The sequence below is a fragment of the Pyrus communis genome, chromosome 5 (genome assembly GCF_041283825.1).
Source record: "Pyrus communis isolate YQ-2024b chromosome 5, ASM4128382v1, whole genome shotgun sequence".
In the NCBI taxonomy this organism is placed as follows: domain Eukaryota; kingdom Viridiplantae; phylum Streptophyta; class Magnoliopsida; order Rosales; family Rosaceae; genus Pyrus; species Pyrus communis.
The window spans coordinates 11,024,061-11,036,633 of record NC_142569.1 but is presented as its reverse complement, the minus strand read 5'-3'; the positions used below and the strand labels follow the sequence as shown (position 1 = coordinate 11,036,633).

The 12,573-nt window shown below is 36.7% G+C and overlaps 1 protein-coding gene and 1 pseudogene across 2 annotated transcripts; both read right to left on the bottom strand.

Moving 5' to 3' along the window:
• Positions 1-346: 346 nt before the first annotated feature.
• On the bottom strand, positions 347-2,346 carry LOC137724749 (protein SCARECROW pseudogene; annotated as a pseudogene).
• Positions 2,347-7,315: 4,969 nt separating this feature from the next.
• On the bottom strand, positions 7,316-11,785 carry LOC137726570 (uncharacterized). Of its 2 annotated transcripts, XM_088694265.1 has the most exons (14): positions 11,586-11,785; positions 11,140-11,436; positions 10,765-10,939; positions 10,415-10,498; positions 10,090-10,331; positions 9,761-9,977; positions 9,555-9,634; positions 9,236-9,320; positions 8,941-9,072; positions 8,732-8,845; positions 8,584-8,631; positions 8,338-8,422; positions 8,019-8,075; positions 7,316-7,891 (listed from the first exon to the last, which is right to left on the bottom strand). In XM_088694265.1, exons 2-14 carry the CDS (start codon positions 11,364-11,366, stop codon positions 7,764-7,766), a joined length of 1,674 nt encoding a protein of 557 aa, XP_088550391.1. In that variant the 5' UTR covers positions 11,367-11,436; positions 11,586-11,785; the 3' UTR covers positions 7,316-7,763. The 2 variants fall into 2 exon arrangements, with proteins under 2 accessions (XP_088550391.1, XP_088550392.1); XM_088694266.1 differs by lacking the exon at positions 8,019-8,075 and having other exon boundaries at positions 11,586-11,711.
• Positions 11,786-12,573: the final 788 nt, after the last annotated feature.

The following is a 12,573-nucleotide window of genomic DNA, read 5'->3' as shown; positions in this document are numbered from 1 at the left end:
AAATAATATTTAACCGATTTAATTAGAATAAAAGAATGTTGAACAATTGCGAGATGTTATTGGATTCTAGCAGTGCATAATGACCTTTTATGGACTCCTAACAACAGGTTTCTACGATTTTTTAAATACGAAACGAATTAAAATAAGTAAGTGATTTACATTCAATTAACTATTGAACAAGTTTGTTGAAAATATTGCAGCTTAATATGTCAGATTGTCTGGTAAAAGCAAGTCATTAATCAATGACCAACCATTTCACAAGAAGGAAAAAAAAACCCTTATAAATCCTACGTTCGATATTCCTTCAGACCCTCTCCAATATCGCTTGTATAAAAAAATTAGGTAATTATATCTTAGGAGCATGAGAGCATGTCCATGCAGAAGCAACATACAAACTAGTATCCTTCCACCCAAGCCTAATAGTGCCATCTCCTTGCACAAGGCTATAACCATGTGTAGGAGGAAACATATTTAATATCAACTGTGCTTGTGCCATTGAATTCCCACTCATCCCTACTTGCATGAACTCACTTCTGGCCCCAAGCTCACCCCTCCACTGCCGGAACTTGTCTTCACCGCTTCTCGCCGGCCCTCCAATCGCCAATATGTTGTTGATTTCTCTATAAAACAGGCAGTGCTCCACCTTGTGCCGGTTAGGGTCACTAGGCAAGTATGATTCTAGTGAATCGAACATCGTCGAGTAGTAATGCAACGACCCAACAAAACGGTCCAAAAATGAGCCACTATGTGACATGTCTTGCTCTACTAGCGTGATAATCCTTGGTGCTAATTCTTCAATGAAACTCATCGCTTTCCAATCGGGGCCAGTTACATCGTACAGCGAGTGTTGCAGCCAGTGCACGGCGAGGGTCTCCCCTCGCTGTACTTGGACCATGGAAGCATCTACCGCACCAACTTTCCTGACAATTGGAAGAAATTCGAATGACAGTCCGAGTCTCCTTGCAAAACTTGAGAGTTGCTTTCCGGTCTCCAGCAGGATTTCCGATGATGTGCCCATGCCGGTCATTCTCACATGCGGAGGACCCTCCATGCGTGTGGCAAGAATGTGAAACAAGGCTGGCCATTGCAAACCCTGCACACAATGTACATCGAAGTTGGTTAAAATTATATAACTCGTTCATGCAAAATTACAGTTTGACGTATATGCAAAAATAACTCATTAAATATAGGGATAGTTTAGTTGCGGTTCTTGATCCCTAATTGTTATAGACTCAAACCATATGCATTTTAGATTTTTTATTGAAGTCCCTCTCATGCTACGTAAATGACATAATAATAAAAGAAATGCAAAAATACCAGGAAAGACTAAACCGTTTTTTTTTTTTTTTGCTTTCATTTACACTACCAATTTAATTATTCAAAATTGCTTATGGGTTTTGATAAAAAAATAATAATAATAATAATTGCTTTGGGTGCATTCTAGATTATAAAAATAAAATATTATGAGCACATTAAACTGTGATTGGTAGGACTGTAGGAATGTCTAATTCTAATGGAAGGAGGCAAGTATTATCCGTAAAGTACTATCGAAATTTCGAACATATATACCTGCATGATGTCGAGGTCAAGAATGTGAACCCTATCGTGGTGGTGAAAGGCCTCGAGGATGGCTTGGTTGGAAGTGAAGTGGGCAAATTTGATGAAAGGGGAGATGGTGTTGAAGACTTGAAAAGCACCATGAACGCTTTTGTAATTGACCAATGGAGAGGAAATGCCTAACCATGAGTTGATAACCCTACTAGCCATGGCCTTGGCGAAATAGGCCACCAAGCGCTCAGCACATGATGGCCCGTACGGAGAGGCCATTTGGGTTAGCTCGAGGAGCATCCGATGGGCCTCGGGGAGGTTGTCAATGGAGATGGCAACTGCGCATTCGAAGAGAAGGGTGATTAGGGTTAAGCCATGCTCTTCGAGCTTACTCATATCATTCCCTCCTCTTGCTTGTACGTTATTATTATCTGCAAGGAGTTGAACCTCATGAAGCTCATGCTCACTATAGCTTCTCTGTGGGACTTTCCTCGGACTATTTAAGTCGGTGGAAAGTGATGACGGGACAAAATAGTCCTCAGACGTCTGTAACGTGTCATTGGCGGCGGTGTTGGCGGCTGTGGCGGGTTCTGGCAAGTCGTCGATGAGCTGTTTTGTGATGTGCTCCACCCACAGAGATAGTTCGCTCCTCTCCAAGTTTACAAACCGGTTCTCGACGGGCTTGGGATCGGAGTTGGGATTATTTTGGAAGCCATTGACATTAGGGTTGGGGTAATTAATCCAAGGTTGGTGGGATTGGATCATATTCACAGTCCCATCAGCCATTTGAAATTTTGGTTTCAGTAAGATTGGTAGGGAAAGAAAACAATGAAGGGGAGTGGTAATGAAGAGATAGAGTTTGTTTTTAAAGGGGGTGGCCGCATTACAGAGCAGAATTTTGGCAGTTGTTCGGTATGGAAGGGATGGCCGGCATATCCAAGACGTACAGAAAAAGTTAACATGCAACAAGCCAAGAACCCCCCACGTCATTCAGGTAGTGATTTTCTTCTATATTATTTGCCAGAATATTAGTTTTCTAAGTCTTACACTAGACACGCACATGAAGCACTACCGAAGTGTTACACCATAGTATGATTCATCAGTGTCATGAATCAAACTCAGGATGTGCCGTGCGGAATAGTACAAAAACGACTTTAAGAATATTTAAAAACTAATGAAAACTATTTAATAGAGATTTGGTTGTTTGATTTCTAAATTTTCTCTTTATTTGAGCAATATTCTAATTTATTTAAATTACAAGAATGAAAATTTAAACTTGAGTGTAGGGAAGGAGAGCAACGTTCTAGGGCGCCCTGCAAATACATTTGATGGCATATGATTTCTCGGTAGTACTATTCACGATTTGTATTTTTTTTTACTGATAAGTGGTGTAGGAGAAATTAAAACTTCAAGACCAGTTCTAACAATAAAAAGAGAGTTAATACCAGACCAAGAACAGCTAGTTAGCACTTAGCTTTAGTATAAACTACTAGAATATCACTCTTACTATACTATATTAAAGCCTAATTATTTTGAAAACTATTGTTTGGGCCCAAAATGTTATTTTGGGCCAAGCCTGGGATTATTCTCGGCCCAATGGCATTTATCTAGAATTTTCTTGTGGGCCAGCCGAATCCTGTTGCGAAGAGGATTAGTTTAGATAAAAGGTGAAGTAGTCGATTCCTTGTGAAACAAGGAGTTTTGAAGCCGAAGGTGCTTGGGATCAGGAGATGAATCTGGTTTGTTATGGAGCTTGGTTCAAAGTCCTATTGGAGCTAGGAATGGTCGAAACCTAATTAGATTGGGTTGAGGAGTTCTTATCCGAGTACATTTCTAGTTCGGTTATAAGGGGTTTTGCTGTTATAAATAGAGAATGAAGTGCATCATTCGGGGCCCTCCAATTCAACACACAAATTGCCCTGCACAAAGCTTCTCAACAACCTTTGAGATTTTATCTTCTTCCCCTTTCTTCTCGCCAACACATCTTCAGTTTGGAGAAACAACACTGTGAAGGCAACCGGTAACATCTTCAGTTTGGATAAACAGCACTGGAGCCGTAGAATCAGTCAATCAATGAGCACCTTCAGTTTGGATAAACATCACTGCTTCGAGACCGATTGGTTATTTATCCAAGTCTCGGTCGACAAGGATTTTCGAGTCTTTATTAGTAGAGGTCATCTCATCAGCCTTCTCGGCGAAGTGAGATGTTACGGGTTACTAGGCTTGGCACGTTAAACATCGAGTTGTTTTATAATTGGATATTCACAAGTACACTTTAGAGTTCTGCATTCCGACGGCCGAACCACATTTACCATCAAGACATACATCTCTTTCGAGTATTTGTGTCCATATAGTCTGGTACCAATTCGATGTGCTTATACTCTTACGAATATAATCACCGTGACTGAACCTGACGCTGACGATTTGTGAACTTCGCAAAACTAGTAGCCTTGTCTTCAAACTCTAGCAACCGAAGGTCGAGACGTGTTCCTTCCTTGGCCATAGTCGTAAGATCAAGAAATCAGCAGCGCGCTCAACGTGACATCAGCATATTTTGCTCCCCGGCAGAGCTCGATCGTCGAGTTGGCACACCCCGCACATAACCGAATGACGTAGTTAGCTCATTAGTTACTCGCCCTGCACACCATATAGGCTTGATGGTTTTTAGGGTCAACAACTATCCATCAATGTTTTTCCTTTGTTTACAAGTTAAATGGTTTGGAGAATATTTAATGTAATTATATTAAGGATATTTTAGTTTAATAATCTGAATCCAACTCGAAATTCAGAAACTTGCATAACTTTATATATACTTCTTAACTTGTTTTTTTGTCAAAATATATTTCTTGACTTTAGATATGTAATACAATGTACTCAATGGATAACTATCTTGTCAATTACAACTCCCTTGAATATACTACATACAAAAAATGAGAATTTGAGAACTAGAGAGCCAAGGAGATGATATAATTTTTCATCTTGGTATATAGATGAAGTCATACAACTCTCATAATTTTAAAATTATGAAATAATCCAATAAAATATCGAATTCAGCATGAGTTTATGAAATTCTGATCTCAAAATTGGAAATAACATGCAATTATGAAAATCATACGTAAACCTAACACACTCCTTGTTCATTACATCTCGAAGTTATATATATGTTGTGAATTATATGAAGAAAAAAGATATTGCTCGAGGATTTGGAATACATTTAAGATGCGATTATATGGAGATAAATTACAATTCAAGAAGATGAGGAAAGAAACAACTGACCCGCTAAACGCATCAGGTAGTTGTTAATGATCGATGGCTGCTCTGAATAAATTAAGATTCCTAATTTTTTTTTTTTTAAATTGAATTGTTTTAAAATAATTTATCAAATAATTGGATTGTCTCAACTGCAGGTCCTGAGGTTTTAGATGTATGTTCAAAATTTGTTTCTTATTGTTCCTTATATGTAGAGCATATTGGGCCACATGATGACATTTTTGGCGACAGACCTAAATTAAATTATTCGCAAAATTTAGTTTGAATGGGTCAATATACGGATCGAATTTTTTTTGCTTTCCTGGATTGGATTGAGGCTAGTTCGGGAATGCTGTGTTTCTTTTTTAAAATCAATTTTATTGCGCTGTGAAGATAAATAATTGTTAAAAAAGAATAATATTTGACTACTTAAAGATGAGTAAGAACTCATATTTAAAATTTCTCAAAATTATTTGTTGTCAATTTATAGAACTTCGTTTTTATAATCAGAACAGTTCATATTATAAATCATCCTATAAAGATCGGCTATGCAAAAAATCAATTAAAATTAAGGTCGTTTAGTTATCAAACTGTTTAAAAACAAATGAACAATATTGATAAAAACATTATAAACCGTCTATGTATTTGCTACAATAGATTGACTAAACAATCTTAGTTTTTTAATTTATTTTTTGCATAGATGATCTTTACAATGTGATCCATAGTATGAATGATTCTGATCATAAGTACAAAATTCTATGATTAAAACACTAAGAGTTTTAAATAGGAGTTTCTACTCATCTTTGTTCGTTAAAAAAAACCTTGAATGGAAAGTCTCTAACACACCCCAACCCCGATATCTAGTGAACACCGAAACCAAAGCGTGCTAGCCATCAACCGGATAGATGAGGAAGGCCAAATATGCATAAAAACGAAACTAAAATTATCAACTAATAAAATATACTAGAAATTCGGCAAAACTTCCCTAGCAATCAGAAGCCATCAAACTTGTCAAGATCCAGGATCCATGTCCTAGTCAACCACTTTGGATCCATCCTAGCTAGATTTATTTTCTTTGTTTTTGCAGAATCAAACTAAGGAATTAGTTGAGCAATTTTAATATTGATGGAAGATAAATGTTTAAGTTTCCCTTATGTGGTAAACTTATGTCTTTAACATGTTCAAAATTGGACTTCTGTCACCATTTTTTTCTGTTACAACCAACATAAAATATTAAAAAAGTTGTACTAGAGCTAGTTTTATGTTTATTTTTTGTTGTTGGAAGTTTTAAGTATGTTGTTTATAGGACAATTAGGTCATGATAAAAAATTGAGTTTATCGCGCTATTTGTAAAATTTAATAAGATAATATTACAAAAAATAATTTGAGTTTATCATGCTATTTGGAAAAGGGATATTCTATCCACATACCTCTGTTTACTTCTCACACATCATTCTTAATTTTTGACCACCAGATCGAATGAATTAAAGAAGATCAAAAAATAAAAATTAATAAAAAAATATATAAAAAGTAAAAAAGAGTGTGGATAGTAAACTCCTTGGAAAATTGTAGTTTGTTGAACTCCATCCCACTTCAGCAGGAAATCAAAAGGTCTTTGTGTGCCATTTTTTGTCTAGTCAATTGAGATTAATGTTTGACTAAAAACAAAAAAAAAAAAAAAAGAGATTTAATGTAAAACGGTTTTTAAACGTTTGATCGATTTAATTAATTAATACAGAAATGGTTGCTAAATGATGTGACTGTATCGTCTATATTGTCGCCATATGGCAATCTTGGAGCAAACGCGGACCCACCAGCAGGAATAATAACAATATACCTATTTGGAGATTATTTTTCAAATTATGCCCTAATTTCATTTGGCCTCGGATGTGATTCACGGTTGACGTGCATTGCATTCGACCGAATCTTCCTGCGCTCTACGTTTTCGACTGAAAGATGAAATTAATTAAATAAAAGAAATTAAATATATATATATATATATATATATATATATATATATATATATATATATAGTACACGACGTAGTCACACGTATTTTGTTTACTTTAGCATGATGTGAAATTATCTAAGCATGATGAAAGTTGTGCATCATTCTTCGCAATGAATTGATTGGGAAAATACCCACAAATAAAACCTGCTACAATCTTACAGTATAAGAGGGTACTTAACTAGTTGCAATAAATCACAGTTCACTACTTTTTTATTGACATGTTATGTCTCTCGGACTCTTAATTAAACGTTCGTAACTAACCCTATTGGTATACTTCCCTTTTTTCTTTTTCTTTTTTTTTTTCTTTTTTTTTTTTTGTCGAAGTATACTTCCCTATTTGACCAATTGATTTATAAAACCAACAATTTGGAACAAAATACAAAGGGAAAGAGAGAGATCAACTTAACAACCGCTTGGTATGATGGTACCAAGTTTCGACCATGTTAGACGAGGTTAAACATTCAAATTTTATGAACGGTAGTTGTTGATAATAAAAAAACATGCATATACAGTGAACAAATCGTATTGCTATCGTTAATTAATAAAGCGAATAACACGTGTATACATCGAACAAATTCGTGTGTTTTTTTGTACATATTTCGGTAGAATGACATCGAAGAGGAAGAAGAAAGAAGAAAATTACACTTCAGTGGTAAAATGAGTTTGGGTAATATTTACGCTTCAGTTGTACTTTCATCTTTCAAGACAGAAACTTAGAGGACGCTTTGTCAAAGAAAGATGCTCAATTAGAATTAGTGGCTTCAAAGTTCACTACCTTTCTTCAGACCCCAAGAGCCCCTTGAGTTTTCATTCGAAACCCCGAAGCTCCAGCCGGTATAGCCATGAAAAAAAAATACAGGCGCAGAAGGCAGCATCGAGAATTGTATCCCTTGTCAGTTGAAAGCCGAAATGCAAATGGGAACAAGCTCCTAGTCCGTCTGATGGATTGGCGAGGTCAGGAAGAGTCCTCCCGGTTTTGGGATGCTGCTAATTGGGGAGGCAAGAGGTTCAAAAAGCTCCCTTGCACATGTTGACTACCATTATCGGATGTCTCTGATGTCTCCAACGTCTCTGACTCTTCATCTGCATCAAGTGAACACAAAAGGTAAGAAATGTAAAGACATGTGCAAAGACATTTGCCCAATCCTAGTTTAAATGCTGGGCAGCAATATATGTTAGAAGACAGATACGATATGAATGATGTACGTACCAAAAAGTGTTTTTACAGATGGTCTTTTTGATTTGGTGCTTTTTTTCTTCAACGAGGCTACGCAGAAAGAAGGCACCCAAGTTTACAAAAAAACAGAAAATTGCCATACTAAAGAGCACTCAAAATAATTGGAAACCAGCCAGTCAGTAGATGCTTTGTTTGTTTACCAGTTTGACCCCTTAACATTTTGTGGGTTTACCCGTACATTGCATGAACCATCCAAATCCATGCACACATGTATATATAAAAACTTTTAAATGATACCAATATATAACAAATGATAAGTTCTCCTGCAAGTTCATGGAAGATAGAGATATACCCATCCCAGGCACTTGATAATCGTTAACAATTTCGAAGTTCTTATACGTATAGCCAACAAAATTAATGTCCTTGGAGGAGAGCATCTGCAAAATGGAGAGAGAAAAATATAAGGGGAAATTTTGGAATGAATTAGGGGTGGGGTGGGGGGTAGCTTGTAGGGCAAGTTAAATAACAAACAATGGATACAAATTCTATATACAAATTAGTGACAATAGCTAAGTATGAACAAAACTCATAAGCTTACCTTTCTCCAGGGACCAGTTTTGGATGAACTCTGAGTTTGATTGTCAGCCTGGATACCAAAAATCAGTATTCATCAAATTATGAGCAACATGATATGCTCACCGCAAATAGCCTCACAAAATCCACAAAAAACTGAGGACCATGTATACCTCATCGAACTTTTCAAAATTTTGAGTATCCAAATCATCATTGACCTCAGGAATGAATGCAGCATCCATTTGGTAAAGCTTTTCCCACTCAGTCCCATCGAACCAAGGATGAACCTGGAATAGGAATCAGCAGCAAGGTAATTCCCATTATATGCAACGAGTTCATGAGCAAATCGAAAATACTTAGAACAGGACACACCATACAACACCTTTAATTCATCTGTGCCATTTGTTCCCAACCTCTGGTTGACATTACACAAGAGTTTACTAATAAGATCTTTCGCTTCTGGAGACAGCCTTGCTTCTTCTGGAAATTTCAAATGCGTTTTCCAGTTTACAATCTACAAGAGACGAGCAAGACAGCAAACATTATCAGGCAAACGGGTGAGAATAAATGGTGACATGAGACATCACAAGCTACACACATAAAAGCCCAAGGGAATTATGCTCGAGGCTTTTTAAAAGAGAACTTAAAATAAAACTTTCAATATTTCTAAACTTTACCTTCCTGCATGTTGACATTGGATCATCAGAATAGAAGGGCGGGTAACCCACAAGCATTTCATACATAATAGCACCAAGTGACCACCTGTGTATCAACAAAAATCACAACTCGGTCAATCCAGGCATCAAAAAACAAAGTGGCTCTTCAGTTTATGGCCCATAAAGGTGATATGGTACAGCAATTTCAAAATGATCCCATTACAATATGAAAGGCAGTAAAAATAGTTATTGTTATGCCACATGATTCTCCAATTGCTTGTTATTAATTCATCAGTGTTAAACATTCAAACACCCTTTTGCTGAAAATCATAATACTCACCAATCACATTCCATCCCATAACCTTTTTTCAACAGAACTTCTGGAGCAATATAGTCAGGTGTACCAACAGTGGAATAAGCCTGCAATGGGCATATATCAAGAGTTAAACGAACGATAACTTTGCAACATCCTACCAAAATGTCATGAATGACAATGTTGTACGTCCAAAAATAAACAGTTCTTTTTTTATCTACAATATAACTTACGAGCATTCTCCTATTCTTCTGCCAATGTTGCAGTTGCTCTTGTTGTGTTCGTTTTGGAGCTGCAGGACGTTCATCATTCTGTGCAGCACCATTAGCGTTGGGTGCTACTGAAAAGTCTTCTCGGATTGTACTGCAGTCTAAAGGTTTACACAACCCAAAATCTGACAGTCTCAAGTGTCCATATCTATCGAGTAGCAAATTGTCAGGCTTAATATCCCTGTAATATGCAAAACAGACTAGGTTAACCTCTATTTCGCAGTCCAATAAAATTAGATTTACTTAAATCTATTTCAAAAAATCAGTGTAAATAGTGAATTTGTACCACAAACCTATGAATGTAATTGTGTTTATGGATAGACTCAATTGCCAAAACTGTTTCGGCAACATAAAATCTAGCTTCCTCTTCAGTCAAAATATCCTTTCTCATGAGCAATGTCATCATATCTCCTCCAGGTAAGTATTCCATTATAAGATAAAGATAGTCATCATCTTGAAATGAACAGTACAGCTTGACAATGCAATTGCTGTCCACCTCAGCAAGTAAGTTCCTTTCCGCCTTGACATGCTCTACCTAAAAATAATATAAAGCAACTGGCATTAGATACAGTTCAAATTACTTCAGTAATTCAAGTGGCAGGACACTAAACTGATTACCTGGCCTCTACGAAGCATCTCTGATTTCTTAAGCTTTTTCATGGCATATACAGAACCAGACGTCTTTTCCCTGCATACACGAACCTGCACCATGAAGCAACATTGGTCAAAAACTTATATCAATCCCATGAGACAAGATCTCTATGCTGTGCCAGCTAGGAGGCTGAAACTGAACTTTTTGTTTCATTACAAAACTCTCCTTTATGTAACATTTTTCTTTGAGTAGCTCAATCATGTCATTTAGTCACCAACCTCCGCGTTCTCCATATATAGAGAGACCCAAAACACTTGTAAAGCTATTCGAACTAAAGAAGACAATAAAGTACAAGATCTTTTCAGAAAATTTATACCTCACCAAATGCGCCCTTGCCGATCATAGTCAACAGCTCGAAATCATCAACACCCATTTTATGCCTCTGAAGGCGCATGTATTCGGTTTCTTTCTTCTCAAGAAACTTGAGAAGGTTGTTTTGATCTTCCTCAGAGACGTCGGCATCAGCCAACTTTTTCTCTAACATGTTTCGTCTGCCATAAAGAAGCATAATTACTAATTCGAAATCGAAAAAACCCACAAAAACTGGGTTAAACTTCTCTGCCTATATCAGTAAATCCAACAAGAAATCATCACAAAGCTGCATTATTTAGCATTACAATTACAAATTCAATGATTTTCCCAATTTCCGAAAACAAAAATGCAAATTCATCAATTCAAATTATATATCTACCGTTCCTTCCGCTCCTGGAGATTCTTCATTTGCTCCTTGTAATGGTTCTCAATATACTGCTTCGCCGCTGCAGCCTTCTGCTTCGTGACATTGGAAAGCGCCTCCTCATCCATATTCGACTCTTCTCCGCCTACATCGCCGCCGGCGCACGGCTCCTTCCTCCTCGTCGAGCTCCTCAGCTTTTCACGCGGCTGAAGCTTCGACAGCCAACTCCGTGCCGAATCCATTTCCTCCTGCTCGCAATGCAGCCCACCACCATGCCAAACTCGCAACGTGAATTTCTCAATCCCCAGCCATCTGCATTGTAATTTCGATCACGAAACGCATCAAAATGCAATCGATTGCATGCAAATCCTAATAAAAAATTTGAAAAAAAAAAATTGAAAATGAAAATTTGGGGAAAATATTCTTGGGAACAAAAACAAGAGGCTGAGAATTCGGATTACCGCGTTAAACAAGCGGCGGGTGCGATCCGCGAAAACCCTAAATAAACTCTCTCCCCTCTCTCTCTCCTCTCACTTTCTCTCTCTTTTGTGTGTTGTAGACAGCAGAGGGAGACACATCTTCTTCTGTTCTTCCCTCCATTTTTATATTGGTATATATAGCTTCTCCTTCCTTCGAATTTTCCTTTTTAATTTTCAAATTTAATTAATTATTTAACAAATTTTTAGTTTTTTATTTTATCTTTTGTTGCGTTGGATCTCGCGAGAAATTGATCCGCTAAGATTCGCGTGGGGGGGCCGGGTTCTGTCCATATGTCTATGTTCAAAGTTTTCCCGCGGACAGCGGTTTTTTTATTTCTCAAACGCTCAAAGTCCAATTATTTTGTCCCAAAAAACAATAAATGTGAATTTGCAAGGAATTTGTAACTCGGTTGTTCGAAAATATTTACTTTTTATATTTTGACGTCTCGTGTTTATTCCCTAAAATCACTATTTTTCATTTCCAAATGTGACATTTTAGTTAAAATTTTGTTTCAATCAATAACTTATATTCTGATTTTGTCTATTTTTCAATTCCAAAAACATGAATAATTCGAATATAACTTTTTCAGTAGTATATTTTAGCGTTGTAAATATCATACACACTTGTTTTGAAAAATCTTCTGTCATGCACATATAACCCTTTAGACTTCAAAATTGAATATTCGTCGCAAGTTGCAACAAAATTTAGGTAAAATTTTCTTTCTTTTATTTTTTATTCTAAAAATATATGCTCGGCTCATGCAAGCGAATAACCGTGAGTAGTTAATGTATGTGAAACTAGTATGCACTAGTGGCTCTTAGTTGCATAAATGGTCGATCACCTGTGTGAACGACTAATCTTTAGCACTCGTTAGTTTCATTTTTGTTGTCAATATCAAGGAATGACACGATGTATTTTCAAGGTTTCAAATGGAAATCACAAAAGGTAGCATATATTTCCTTCCGTACG

Bases quoted from the DNA above. Each gene is read 5' to 3' on its own strand.
- LOC137726570 (XM_088694265.1), bottom strand. From the start codon at position 11,366: ATGGATTCGGCACGGAGTTGGCTGTCGAAGCTTCAGCCGCGTGAAAAG. The intron at 9,635-9,760 runs GTAAGTTATATT...TGCCCATTGCAG, and splicing joins AGAAGAATAGGAGAATGCTC to GCTTATTCCACTGTTGGTAC. The intron at 8,423-8,583 runs GTAAGCTTATGA...TCCATTTTGCAG, and splicing joins AAACTGGTCCCTGGAGAAAG to ATGCTCTCCTCCAAGGACAT.